Raw genomic sequence first — 14,705 nt, 5'->3', positions numbered from 1 at the left:
GGGGTCCATGTAAATATAAACCCAATTCACCTAAGAAGCACATAACATACGTCCAGTTATGAAAAAAAAAATAATATCTGTATATCTCCCTAACATTGGTTGCTCTCAGCTTCTGTTTTCTTAGTATCTGGACAGGACAAATAGAAAACAAAACAAAAATAAATAAAAAACAATGAAAGAAGTTAATGCTACAACACACAAGTCATAAGTAAAAATGTATTGCATTTGCTTTTTAAAGCAGTGGCTTTAATTTACGTGTACACCATGGAGAGTTTGCCTTTCCATTGCAGGGCCACATAACAAACAAGACTGGTAAATGTTTTATTATACGTTTCTAATAGGTTTTTGAAGGATGCTGCAAAAAAAAAAAAAAAATTTAAGGTTCATTCTTTAAAATCAATGGCTTAATAAGGTGTACAATATAATTGAGTTTGCAGTTAATACCATCTCTTTGATTTATATATAAAAAAAAATAATTCTTAAAAAAAAGAGTCAAAAAAATGTCAAAGATGCAAACTGAATAATCCAGATATGACATATTGGCCAATTTTTTGAGACAAAGGTGATGTAATGTTCACGACTAAAGCAGTAAATGTCCCCGGAACCCCATTTTTATTTGCAGTTGAAAAAGTCTTGAATGTCTTGAATTTAAATTGTAAGTTTTACAAAATATTGTTGGAAGAATCAAAAGCCAAAAAACCAAAGGTATTTAACTTCATTATAAATTATACATTTTTAGGGAATTAAGACAAAATCTTACGACAGTAAAATTTTTAAAAGTCAACATTATGAGAATAAAATCATCCAAATCATTAAAACATTTTTTACTTTTTATGAGAAAAATAAATAAAATTATTTTATTATTACAAAAAAACAAAACAAAACGTCATTTTTTAAATAAATTTTTAATTCTATAAAAATGATATTGTAGTTACAAAGACGTAAAGTAGATTCAGTGACATTATTGAGCAGTCTGTTTGATGTATGAATATTCTGGAGCACGACCATTCCTTTAATATTTTGACTTTTTGAAGCATAAACTAACATTTTTTATCATAAATGTTATGATGTCTTTTTTATGTTTAAAAAAAAGTGGAGCATCTGAAGCCTGGGCGACACAGCCGAGTGTTGCTGGCCCTTTAAGACGTAATGTCGTCATGGTAACAATCAGAAGAAAACCGCAGAGCGTGTTTCTACGCTCAGAGTTTTGACATTAAACCTTCCATTTAAGTGTTTGACCGGAATTTTGCTTTTAACATCGGTGCCGTCTATTTAACACAAAAAGGTGAGCATTGAATTAGCCCTGTTTTCTGTGTAGCTGCTTCGATCTACTGTTAGCTGAAGGGCTAAAGTATTGTTTTGTTAGCTCTTGAGCTAACGCTGCTGACCTAGAGCTCCTTAACCGGCAGTACATGATGATTAAAATCCAGTTGCTGGTGAAAAAAAGTCAGAATATCTATGTTTATAATGTAAGACGAATTGGTGTCTTGTGTTAAACACATGATCTTGCTGCCGTTTTACTGCCCGCTGTCGCTGTCCATGGTGCTAGCAGCTGTCCAAAAAGCTGACTTGAGATATCAGACTCGTTCCGCAGACAGCAGCAAAAATCATGCGGCTTTGAGTTTCTGAAATAAATATTTGGCCTGCAGGCAGTGAGCTTTGATAAGGTTTATAAAAGTTTCACCTTGGTTTTTTTTTCTGTCTTTGACTGAAAACGACCATAAGAACAGACTTCTGTATGTAAAAAATATTACATACAAAGGAGGCTATGTATCTGCTATCCTGTCATTGTTGGGAGATTAATACTTTATACTTTATTTATACTATGATTCTGAATTGTTATTTATTATAGGAGTCACACCAATAATACATTTTACATTTAGTGTTTCAGCATAAAAACTATATATTTTCAATTATTAGTGGCTTCTGACTTTGAATCAAACTTTTAAAATCTTTTAAATATACATGTAATACAATATAGCCAGCTGCCTAGTTACCTAAATCTATAACATAGGTTGGGTTTTTGAGATAATAAAAATGTTTCTTTTTTGTCTACCTTTAATTCATCTGTATGCATGTTGGAATGATCAAGCAGATCTTAAACTCACACTGATTGTTGCACAGCCATCTTGCAACACACAGACACACTAATATTCTTTTTCGTAAAATTGTTAAGCAGAACGAGGTTTACCCAACTCACTATGAGTTGAACTTGTATTTTTCTCTTGATACCAACTGGATATATATATAAACATTTTGTCCAATCAATAGCAGGGATGAAGATGAGCATCTTTGGGACTGTGCATTATATCAAAAGCCAGTGTGGAAGTTAGGAACTGCGGTAACAGCAGGTTCTGTTTTTGTTCCAGATGAGCTGCAGTGCAGATCACTCAGAGTCTGTGGACTGCACCGTCAAACCTCCGGTTTTTCTGCAGATCGGAGATGCCAAAGGAGACTCAGCTCGCTCTGGTGTCTGCGTGGTGGATGTCACTCTTCCACATGGAAAACCTATCAATGTAAGCTAGCACAGAAATCTCGCAACTGCTAAGTGATCACCTTTGCATTTTACACATTTAGTTTGAAATTTCATCAATGCTCTAACTCATTTGAACAGGAAGTGTCAAAACCACAAAGGAACATTTACCATGGCTGCATGTTATTATGTGAAAACAGAATTAATCCGAGACACTGTATTCTGGACAGAAATCGGGTCTTTTGTCATAAAGGTAAAACTATTTCTAGTCTAAGAAATGTGTCAAGCTAAAGTTGGAAGCCAAATGAAAATCTAATCAGCTACCCTTAGTATTCATTTACATTCAAGCTTAACAGGAGTTTTGTTAAATGTTCATCCATCAAATTCTCGAGAAATACCATTCTAAAGCTACAGGCACATCGTAGCTCCTGATTGGCCAACAAATCTGCTAAACGTGGTTACTTGAATGAGGATTTAGCATTCATGAATGGTGTTCACACTGGACAAGCAGAGAGCAATAGGACCTGGCTGCAGACATCAATGTCCAGAATCAAAAATCTTCAAACTAATTTCAACGATGATGCCAGGTACCATTTTGTCTGCCTGCAGCCAGGTTCCTCTTGCAGGGCGGGGCTTCTTTTGCATTTTCCACTGTGTAATTGAACATGTGCGGCACCTATTGGAAGGGTCTTGGTACGAAATATTGAAGAAGTACAGTCTTGTTTGAATCTTGCTTCAGGTATTTTATTTTACAGCTCTCTTCCAATACATGAAAGACTTGGTGTCATACAATTCCATACAGGCAAAAAACCGCAATAATCAATTTCTTCTTTATAATTTAATTTTCGGTTGGCACTTCAGTAACTTAAAAGGGACGCCATCTATGCATCAATATAAAATCAGAGTCCCTGATTGGTCAGTTTGACCTGGTTTAACTATCAAAATCCTCTTTGTTTTGTACGTAGAGCCTGAAAACAATCATAAAAACCTGTGTGGCAATGCGTGAATGGGAGAGTTTTGAAGGTGGAAGCCTGTTTACATCGTCGTTTACATAGACTGAAATATGCATTGCTAAGGGCAGTGTGAACGTAGCATTATACCACAGGAGATAATTTCCGTCTGCTCTACAATTTTATATAAATAGAACAATATTGTTTGTTATTCAGAAGTTTTTAAACAAAAGAATCAAACAAAAAGCTCCACGTTAATCATTTCTCTATCAATTGTGAGAATTATTGTTTCTTTTACTTTTTTAAGTTTTGAGAAAATTAAGACTTTTGTGGATCCCTCAGTTCCTAGAACAACCCTAGTGTTTTGTATATTCCTTTTTTGTCCCTCCGTTTAGCTGGAGAAATTGAATAACTTATTGTGAGCAGGCAGAATTTGAATTTATACAAATATGATAATTTATGCTCACATTGCAGCTAAGCGTCAACTAAATAAATGCTGTTCCTATTATCATAGATCATTTTGAAAGAAATTCAACATATTTACTGTGGATTCAGCTGCAGACATTAATCCTTAGTAGTAATTTAAATTTATCAAACACACAGATGTTCTGAATATTTTAAACCTTCTGAATTTTTCCTGCATCACTCTCTGCCTCTTCCTTCAGCCTGCCTTTAACAACGCAACTAACGCAAGAATAAATACAAATTCCTACCGCTGGAAAAAAGCTTTGGACATTTTGGGCTCCGACCTAGTTTTGAGTATTTAGCTGTAATTAGGGAACCTTTTTTAATGCAGAGCAACTCATTAAGTCAAAGCTGGTAGCTTCAAAGGCGTCTGCTGGGAGCAATTTGAGCAAAAAGAAGCATTTTCATGTTAATCTGTGATTTGGGGGTGGGGGGTGGGGGGTGTCAGTATTTCTTATACTTCAGGATAAGCTCCTGATAGACCCCAGGCTTTTTCATTCTTGACACTTAACGGCTTCTCTGGGCAATATGTTTTGTCCCAAATATAATATCATAAAAATATATTAACAAAACTTCAAGCTGAAAAAATGTATGCAAGATAATAATAGGTATGGTATTATTAGGATGCAACTCAGCATTCCATCTCCTCCAAATACAATGTTCTTATTAAAAAGTTATTTTTGGTTTCATATTTTCACCATAGGACAGTCTCCCAATCCTCTTCTGGATCATCCAAATGCTCTCTAGCTAACTTTAGACAGGCCTGCATGTGCACTGGCTTTAGCAGGGGGACACGTCTGGTACTGCAGGATTTGAGTCCCTGGCGGTGTAGTGTGTTACTGATGGTAGCCTTTGTTACTTTGGTCCCAGCTCTCTGCAGGTCATTCACTAGCCCCCCCCGTGTGGTTCTGGGATTTTTGCTCACTGTTCTTGTAATCCTTTTGACCCCACAGGCTAAGATCTTGCTGGTAGCCACAGATGGGAGATTATCAGTGGTCTTGTATGTTTTGTATTTCCATAATAATTGCTCTCACAGTTGATTTCTTCACACCAAGCAGGTAACCTATTGCAGATTCAGTCTTTCCAGCCTGATGCAGGTCAACAATTTGGTTTCTGGTGTCAGACAGCTCTTTAGAGTCTTGGCCATAGTGGAGTTTGGAGTGTGACTGAGGTTGTGGACAGGCGTCTTTCACATAGATTACAAATTCAAACTGGTGCCATTCATACGGGTGGAGGACAGATTATCCTTTTCCAGAAGAAGATGCTGTACAGGGCAGTGAGAGCCAGAAATCTTGCTTGTTTGTATGTGACCAAATGCTTATTTCCACCATAATTTACAAATACATTCTTTAAAAATCAGACAATGTGATATATTTATTTTTTCCTCATTTTTTCTCTCATAGTTGAAGTATATCTGTGAGGAAAACTAAAGGCCTCTCTCTTCTTTTGAAGTGGGAGAACTTGCACAGTTGGTGAATGACTAAATACCTTTTTGCGCCACTGTATGCAAGCAATATTAACGTAAAGTGTTGCAAAATGACGCAAAGCTGCTCTCCTACGCAACCGAATCAGCTTATGTTGGCTGTGTTAGCACTTTATAACTGTACAGTGTTCCATTTCAGAATATTCAATTCAATTCAATTCAATTTTATTTTTATAGCAAAAATTCACAACATTCGTCTCGATTGGGCTTCGTACCGGTAATTGAAAAAGTAAAACATAAAATCAAAAGGATCATGAATACATAGAATTTAATAGGAAAATGCTAAATTGAACTAAACTGACTAAGCTAAACTGGTCATACCTGACTATATGTAGTCAGGTTTTTCCTTCACGGTAAGGAAAAACTCCTAAAAAAAAACGGATTCCGGAAAAAATGAAGAAACCTCAGGGGTGACCACATAAAGGAGGGATCCTCCCCCAGGATGGACAATTACAAAGAATACATTGCAATAACATTTAGCTGCATAAATGATTGAAGAATTACGGTAGTCAAATGACTCCAAACACTAGAGCTAAATGTTTAATTGCTAGTTATCCATTTCATTTAAGATGTTTGATTGTAGCAGACATGGGGAAAATGTGATGTTAATCCTTTAATACCATAAAAATACAACACTAAGTGCTTCAAGAGACAGGAAAGTAAATCAAAACCCATGCAGATTTGCAGCAATTTTAAATTAAGTTTTACTATTTATCCTGCAGATTGAGAAAATCACCTTTAAGAACTACTACACCGCTTATGTGACTATACGTTTGTTGAGGAGAAAGGCTGAGAATGAGGGCTCCGCCAAGTGGTGCACTGCCCTGAGTGACCTGGCCTTGATGGACAACCCCCACACCGAAGGCGGCTCCCAAAACTATTTCTCCATTCATCGGAGGCAGGTGGGTGGGATCCTTATTTTCTCTTCATGTACAGGACCTTGACATCACATCGCCTTCCAGATGAAGATAACACATAATACATGAAGAGTCCAGGCTTTTAAAATGAGCATAATGTTCAACATTTTAGTATGAAGGAAGCTGCAATGATTATTCACAGTATACACTGTCTCAGCGAACAGTAATTTAGTCCGACGTCACTTTACATATTCTGGGCTGTAAGAAGATAAAACTATATGGACCAATGAGTTGGTTGAGAATACGATATGGCCCGTTTTCAAAGGAATCAGTCCAGACCAGCGACGCCACAATTTTGCGATTTGAAGCAGTAGTTTCTTTAGATGAGTTGCTCTGTGCTCAGTAACGGGAAAAAAAAGTTCAGGTTGATAAACTCTTGGATTAACTAAAAGACTGTCAAGAAACTGGTGGTGTAGGACCAAAAAAATCTATGTCTTGTGGTAAAACTTTGGTTGCTTCTAGGGCTGGACAATATGGACGAAAGCTAAAATCTCAGATTTTTTTCACACTAAACTTCTAATTTTTATTGATTTATGTTTTCTCCCCTTGCTTCACTTTCTTTAACAAAAAATAAAAATGACAGTGTATATTTATTTTATTTTTAACATCTCCTTCAGAATTGGGCCTGAACACAAAGTGCAGCTAAACACAAGCTATTCATAAAATGTTCATAAAACAATGCAGCAGGTGTTCTGTGAGCTGCCACTAGCCTGAGCATCTTGTAAAGAGAAGCACTTCTCCCACTTGACAGAGTTTCCGTTTCAGGTGTTGGAAAAAAAATAGTCATCCTCCCACTTTCGGTCGCAACAGCCTTCAGACAGATTTTGCAGCATATGGTTTGATGCTTCAAGTTTGAAGTCGCAAAACTGAAGCACTTCCATGAACTGAAGAAACTCTTCCTGTTTTGGGAACAACAGAAATCAGAACATCTGTGTTCGGAACTCTTTGCCAAATGCCATTTTAACATCTGTTTGTAACGAGAAACGGGCGGGCTGACCATTCTCAAACAACTTTAGCTCAAAAAAGCAGAGTGCTGGGTAAAACAAAAGAATCCAGATTTTCCCAAAAAGAAATTTTATTAAACAACAAATCCGAATGTTTCAATTTAATTGATTTATCGCCCAACCCTAGTTGTTTCAGGATTCCAGTGCACTATACAGTGCATTTACCATTTTGTTGGGGTGTCCAAATCTACAATTCTAAAATCCAGTGCCCCAGAAATCTCTGTGAAAAACTAGTGTGCATTCAAGATCTGTAACCCTTGTGCTATCCTAGGCACTTTAACATTGGGAGTTGGGTCATCTAGACCCACTAGACAGTGCTCTGAACCTTTTTTCTTCAATGATTTGTGAACCTCACTGGTGTCCATGGATTACATGAAATCTTTCCACCTTTATCCACCTTTGTCATGGTAGGGAGAACACATCATTGTAAGGGTGGGGTCATTTAAGATAGCACAAGGGTTAAATTAGCAAATAAGAAGACAGTGGACTTCAGTTTTTCATATGAAAAAGAAAAAGGCTTTTTCATAAATGATCCTAGTTTTATCAGAACACAATGGATTCATAAATAATTTTCGTTAAATGTTTACATTTATTACATTTTTACTTTGGCAAATAGATGAGATCATAAGAAACCGTATTAAAAAACAAAAGAGAACAAAAAAGTATGTTAAAGTACGTTAAAATCTGGGCCACTAGATAGTCTCGCTCAACAGACACTTTCTGAACCAATTAAAGTATTTATTTATTTTTGATAAAAAAAAGTGTATTCAATTCATTTATTCCATTAAAAAATAAAAACCTTTACACAGTATTAATTCAGGGCACACTTTTATATTGATTTCAAGTGTGTAAACTGTATTTGTTTAGTTTTATATTGGGGTTCCAGCTCATAAAACCTACATATAGTCTTTTAGGGGTTATGGATTAGTGAGGAAATACAGACATAGCCATGAACATATAACTAAAAAATGACAAAACAAGATCTGAGAAAGCAACAAAAGGCTGACAAAGCAGATGATTTGAAAAACCAGTCACTTAAATGCACAGAAGAACATTAACACAAGTCAGGACAGCTGTGGATAATTGGCAACCTAAACCTGGTGGGCCTGATAGGAAAACTTAAAAAAGAACAAGACAAGAATCAGAGAAATATCACAAAAAATCCAAACTGCAGTGCACAATCCTCACAGACTGTCAGGTTATCTTGGAAACAAGGAAATGTTGCTGTTAGTTATTCTTTAAGATATATATATATAAAAAAAAGTTTAAAAAACAGACTAGCAGCTCCAGGAACTGGTCATCTGAGAATCAAACTGTTCTCTAAAAGAGCTGCATGTTGTGTGTGAGTGGTCATACGGTGAAAGCCGTCAGATCTGTGTGGCTGCAGCTAAACTCTTCAAACAGGAAGTCAGTTTATCTCACGGCTCCTGCTCATGTTTGTTTTGCATCTCTGCTGCATTGTCTCCAGAGAGTTGCAGTCGGGGACTGTAATGTTGAAATATGATGACAACTCCACCCGACCTATTTTTCATTTGCTCTGTTTATTTTGTATTTACTCTTGCAAACGGAGCCAGATGGCAAAGAGTGATTTCATTTAAGTTGGCTTCAGATGGCACTCCGAGGCTGAGCAGTTTAATGTGGAGTTATATTCCTTTCAGAAGCATTTTGCAGTCGTAAAATGATGTCCACACATGTAAATAGGTTTTGCATCTGTAAAAAAAGAAAAAAAAAATTGCAAGTGGAGATTTATTTTGGGCTTCTGAAAAACAAATTTGTCGTCATGTAAAAAAGAAAGATTTGATTACATGTGTGAAGGATTTACAGTTGTAAAAATGTTTTCATACTTGCAAAATAAATTTAAGTATTCAGAAATATTTTCAAGTCTTTAAAACACCATGTACAATTGCACAAATGTGTTAAGAATGTCACAAGCACAAACGTAAAGACACAAGACTCAAACTTTAGACTTTTGACACAAACACTCCATCTGAACTAATAGACCAATCAGCAACTTTCTTCTGTTAGGAGGTAAATTGTCTTGCTTCCCATTAACCAATAAGATTGCATGTTAATTAAACTTTCCTTTAACTAAATTCGCACAAAGAAATTAACCGTCAACTACATGTAACTTTTGTGTGCATTAAGGTTTTCTAAGTATGCAAAGAAAATTGCACATACATTGCAATGAACCGTTATAAATGCATAATTGCATGAGCCAAATCAAATTTATTATAAATCAATTTTTGTATGTTGAATATAATATACTGTAAATCTATGACAGCCATTTCAATGAAATGTTTTTGCTTCATTTTTAATGCCTTTTTGAATTTATGTTTCATTTACTGTAATAAAAAATTGAATAGTAACAAACATTTTGTGAACATGTCCACTTAACAGTACACCAGTAATAATAATAGTTTTGTACTTATTAGATATAATAATAAGTACAAAACTACTGTCTTGATGTAATAATCACTATCTGTTTGCTTTAAACAAACAAACAAACTTTTAGGAAGAAATGCTGCTCTGAATTGTAATAATCTAAATTCATTTTCAACTCTTTAGTTCTACATGAACAAAGTTGTATGAGCAACTTAACTATGAATAAAAAAAAAGTAAATCTCAGTTTTTGCTCATTTAACTATTTAAGTCTTCCTTTTAAATAGTATTTTTTAAAAACATTATTGCACTTAACATGCTTTATGTTTTATTTTAAACAACTATTAAAATAAACGCGTCTTACACAGTAAAGCTTATGTATTCATAACATCTTTACCATTTCCTCAAAATAAATTTACTGGTTTACTTTTTTTTTTTTTTATAAAAATGATTATCCAGGAAATTTAAGTTATGTTTTCATTCATTTTATTTAGGAACACTTAATGCTGTAGGTTTCCAAAACAATTGGTTCCATTTTCCAACCATCTTGAAGATCCTTTGTTTTTTTCAGATGCAGGTGGAGCCGGACCACGTGGAGTCCCTCAGGCTGATCCTGAGACAACCGTCCTCCGCCTGGCGGCTCTTCAACCTGGAGGAGATCAGGCTGTTTCCTCACAAGGAGCCAGTCAGTTTTTCTTTGTTTTCTTTTTTAGAAGTTTTTAGAAGTTTATAATTCAGAAAATGGTGTAATGGTTTTAATCAGTTATAAATGCCACAGACATCTCACCTAAATGTCTGTTTCCATGAGAAACAGAGGGAAACTGTGAAGAAACTGTGGAACAAAAAGAAAAAAAAAGGCTTTAAATGTTTGTATGAAAAAGTTCTTCTGTGAATGCAGACTTTTCAAACGCAGCAGTGAATTCTTTTTATTATTTTGTGGTAAAGCTCGTGTTGTAATGGAGAAGTGCTGCAGAGCAAAAACCAAGAAAATGAACCCACAAGACAAGAAAAATGATGATCAGCAACAAATAGAGAAAAGTGAGTCTCTGCAACAGGAGGAAGATGATCCTAAAATTAAAAATCTGCTTCATTTGATTTAGAGTTTGAAACCTGAGATTTTTACAGCCTAATCTGACAGCTGCTGTCCTAGAACCTTTGAACAGGTGGTGCCAAAGTGTAAATGAAAAACATTATCAGACATACTGTATATGTAACTGAAAAGTTAAAAACCCTCCTTTTATGTTCTCTCATTCTCTGCTGCAGGCTCCAGTAAAGGAGGTTTCTGATTGGCTGTCTAATCTGATCGTGGTCAAGCAGCCTCCTGATTTAGAGGTAGTTCTTGTCAATTTTTATTTTATTTTATTTACAATCCTGGTGTTTGAGTCTAGTTTATTACCTTGACAAAAATAACCTTTGTCAGTTTTTAATAAAAGTACGGCAAATATTTTCTTTGCAGGGTCTTCCAGACCCCCAGACTGTTTCTTCCAGTATTCAGCAGATGTGGGCACTGACTGAAGTAATGCAGGCAAACCGCACCACCGCCTCCATCGGACGCTTTGATGTAAGGTCCTTTGTTGTTGTTTTTTGCTGTTTTTTGGATTAAGTAATACATCTAAACATTTTCTGGCTTTCTGGATCAGAAAGGTTAGCAGGCGTATACCACAGCTGAACAGCACAGAAAGGTTGGCGCTTAGAGGGGCTTAAAGGTTGGGGCTTATAGATTTTAAACCTGCATAATGGAGAAATGTTGTGAGGTCGTCTTGAAAGCACAAATACTCATCAAGTGAACATCAAGAGAAAAGTACAATCTAAATGTTTAGGATCAATCTATACTCAAATGTATAGTAAGTGGAATGGTCTTGGGTTGGATCCCAGAGGGACAAATCATTGACTATGTCTGAGTTCTTTCAGTACCCGCTACATAGTGCGTCCGCCATTTTGTAGTGCTGTCTGAATCTGCAATTTCAAAATCAATTGGCTGAGAAACTTTTTAGAAGTTCCTGCGCAAAACCAGTGTGCATCGATGCTCACTAGATTGGCGAATATAGACCACAATGCATTGCGTTTGAAATTCTTTTGCCAAAAAAAGTATTTAAATGTTTTTTTCTAATAACACATCAGTGTTTACATCATCAGAATACAGTAAACTCTTAAATAGTTATCATAAAACACTAGTTATCATAAAACACACTATCGGTTAGTTTTTTCACTTCCTGAAATCGTTGACGTCATAATCGCTTTTTAAAAATAAAAGTAGTGAGCATGGTTTCAGAACTGCTTTTAAAATCCAGATCACTAGTTGTCTTCCACACTATATAGTTTTTTAGTAAAGATAAGGATGGGAATTCAAACGTAGGCATTGACTATATATGAGAACTGGATTGAGTGAGCTCTCCCCCCTTCACATTCCAAACTGGAGCTATTCACTTGGTCTAAGTAAGATTAAGATCAACTTTATTAATCCCCGTAGGGAAATTCAGTTTCTAAGAATTAACAGTTATTACTTATTCAGTATGTGTCACAATAACCATTCTTGTTTTAGTGCCCTATTTTTAACATGTTCTTGCTAATCCTAATATTTGTCCATATATTTTTTCTACTAATTACAAGTTATTCCAGTTATAAACCAGCCAATCAGATGCATTCATACAAGTATGTGCTGCCTGCTAGCCCCCATGTCGCACATTTGAAATGTTTGACAGGTTTTGTGACACCTACGTACAAGTAATAGGGGTGTGGACTACCAACAAGCTCCCCTCTGATTGGCGAGAGTGGTTTCCATAGAAACGACGACTCCGACGGAATTGGACTGCTTAAAGACGACGTCTGGTTCAAAATGGAAGCATCCACATCGTGAAAAAAATTGCGACTGAATTGACTTCATTTGGTTAGAGCCAGAAGCAAGTCATTTTCCATGGATGACATCACACTCACTTAGTCCAGTTCTCATTTACAGTCAATGGTTCAAATACACTAAGGACACAGTAAGAAACTCATTCTACAAGCACCATTTTTTTTTAACGACAACATCACTGATTCAACACTGATGAGCTTTTGCTACGATGTAAATAATATTTTTTTCTTCTTTTTTTTTGTCAGGTTGATGGATGCTATGACATTAACCTGCTCTCTCTAACGTAACCACACCATTCTGAAGGCTTATCTTTTCTGGGAAGCTGCTAAAGTTTACAAGTGGGGAAAAGCAAAGTCTGCAGGTCCAGCAAGACATCCACCGCCGAGAAACGAACTGCTGCTTCATCCTGCTCCCTTCCCATCATCTTAACCAAAAAGCGCATGTTTCTAAACACTTTTCTGCACAAGTCTACTGTTTAGGAATAACATTTAGCATTAAAATATAAAAATTATTTGTTCTATTTCCAATTAACTTTGAATTTCTTTATTGTGAAAAAAGCATATGATTGAGCTTAAAAATTTTTATTATAAGGATTTTTAAATTAAAAAAAAATATATAATCTGTTCTGTGGAGCATTTCAGTCAGACAACTCTTGCAGTAAGAAATATTTATTTGACATTTTTCCACATTCTTTAAGTTGGCATTCACATATTTTCGTTTGGCATAATGCTCCGTTCAATTCCATAAAACTTCCATAAAATTCCATAAAATTTCCATAAAACTTTCGGGTAACAAAACCCCCCTTTACGGAGCCCACAGGTGGAAGCCGGGGAGGAGGGTGGGGCGAAGAATGAGCGCTGAAGGTAAGAAAGAATGAACAACTGCGCACCTGGCTTAAATAGGACGCTGAGCAGGTGAGTTAATTAACTGAACCGCCCTGGGGTATTTACCTGAAAACACTGCTTCGAGTATCTGCCCGAAATACGATAAATCGTCATTTCAGTCAGACAACTCTTGCAGTAAGAAATATTTATTTGACATTTTTCCACATTCTTTAAGTTGGCATTCACATATTTTCGTTTGGCATAAGGCTCCGTTCAATTCCATAAAACTTCCATAAAATTCCATAAAATTTCCATAAAACTTTCGGGTAACAAAACCCCCAACACTAAAATCATCCAGAAGAAGAGAAAATGTGAATGTATAATCAGTGTGTAATAAAATGGGGTGTGTTTTCGGCAGCATTCCATTTTCATTTCATTTCCCAGTATGACTGCTATGTGTGACCCGGCACCATTGACCGTTTGGGCCGCCCCCGTTCGAGTACAGCGCCACGAAGGGAACATGCTATCTAGTGGATCTGCTATGTGTGACCCGGCACCATTGACCGTTTGGGCCGCCCCCGTTCGAGTACAGCGCCACGAAGGGAACATGCTATCTAGTGGATCTGCTATGTGTGACCCGGCACCATTGACCGTTTGGGCCGCCCCCGTTCGAGTACAGCGCCACGAAGGGAACATGCTAACTAGTGGATCTACTATGTGTGACCCGGCACCATTGACCGTTGGGCCGCCCCCGTTCGAGTACAGCGCCACGAAGGGAACATGCTATCTAGTGGATTTGCTATGTGTGACCCGGCACCATTGACCGTTGGGCCGCCCCCGTTCGAGTACAGCGCCACGAAGGGGACATGCTATCTAGTGGATCTGCTATGTGTGACCCGGCACCATTGACCGTTGGGCCGCCCCGTTCGAGTACAGCGCCACGAAGGGGACATGCTATCTAGTGGATCTGCTATGTGTGACCCGGCACCATTGACCGTAGGGTCGCTCCCGTTCGTGGAAACCACTAGAGGAACATACTATCTGAAAGAGAGAGGGAAAGAAATAAAAGGGGAGCCAACATAAAATTACTTATACGTGATCTTAGAACGTAAGCTCACTTCCGCAAAACGCTGTGCAGAACTATAATTTAAACCGCCAAACAACCCGTATGATACACTAACTTAACATCCAATCCAAAGCTTCCGATGGCGTATGACATGCTTAACAGCCATTATTGGAACTTCTATTAAACCAAGAACAAGTTTGATGGCCATAAACTCTTCCATTTTGGCAACTATATATACACGCGCTTAAGTAACATCCATTATTTCGAAGCTCCCAACGACAGTACCACGA

At 36.8% G+C, this 14,705-nt stretch overlaps 1 protein-coding gene across 1 annotated transcript; it reads left to right on the top strand.

The window, feature by feature from the left end:
- The first annotated feature begins 1,140 nt into the window (after positions 1-1,140).
- On the top strand, positions 1,141-13,144 carry nicn1 (nicolin 1). Its single transcript, XM_004068926.4, has 7 exons — positions 1,141-1,285; positions 2,370-2,516; positions 6,094-6,273; positions 10,243-10,356; positions 10,935-11,003; positions 11,128-11,232; positions 12,771-13,144. The coding sequence occupies exons 2-7, from the start codon at positions 2,370-2,372 to the stop codon at positions 12,810-12,812; spliced, it is 657 nt and encodes a 218-aa protein (XP_004068974.1). The 5' UTR covers positions 1,141-1,285; the 3' UTR covers positions 12,813-13,144.
- The last annotated feature ends 1,561 nt before the right edge of the window (positions 13,145-14,705 follow it).

The sequence above is a fragment of the Oryzias latipes genome, chromosome 5 (genome assembly GCF_002234675.1).
Source record: "Oryzias latipes chromosome 5, ASM223467v1".
Taxonomy (NCBI): domain Eukaryota; kingdom Metazoa; phylum Chordata; class Actinopteri; order Beloniformes; family Adrianichthyidae; genus Oryzias; species Oryzias latipes.
The sequence above is the reverse complement of the archived record's forward strand: the minus strand, read 5'-3'. Positions and strand labels throughout refer to the sequence as shown.

What these genes read in the sequence shown, in the direction of transcription:
- nicn1 (XM_004068926.4), top strand. Translation starts at nt 2,370, where the DNA reads ATGAGCTGCAGTGCAGATCACTCAGAGTCTGTGGACTGCACCGTCAAA. An exon ending in CACATGGAAAACCTATCAAT is followed by an intron (nt 2,517 to 6,093) that starts GTAAGCTAGCAC and finishes TTTATCCTGCAG; the next exon opens with ATTGAGAAAATCACCTTTAA. An exon ending in CCTCCATCGGACGCTTTGAT is followed by an intron (nt 11,233 to 12,770) that starts GTAAGGTCCTTT and finishes TTTTTTTGTCAG; the next exon opens with GTTGATGGATGCTATGACAT.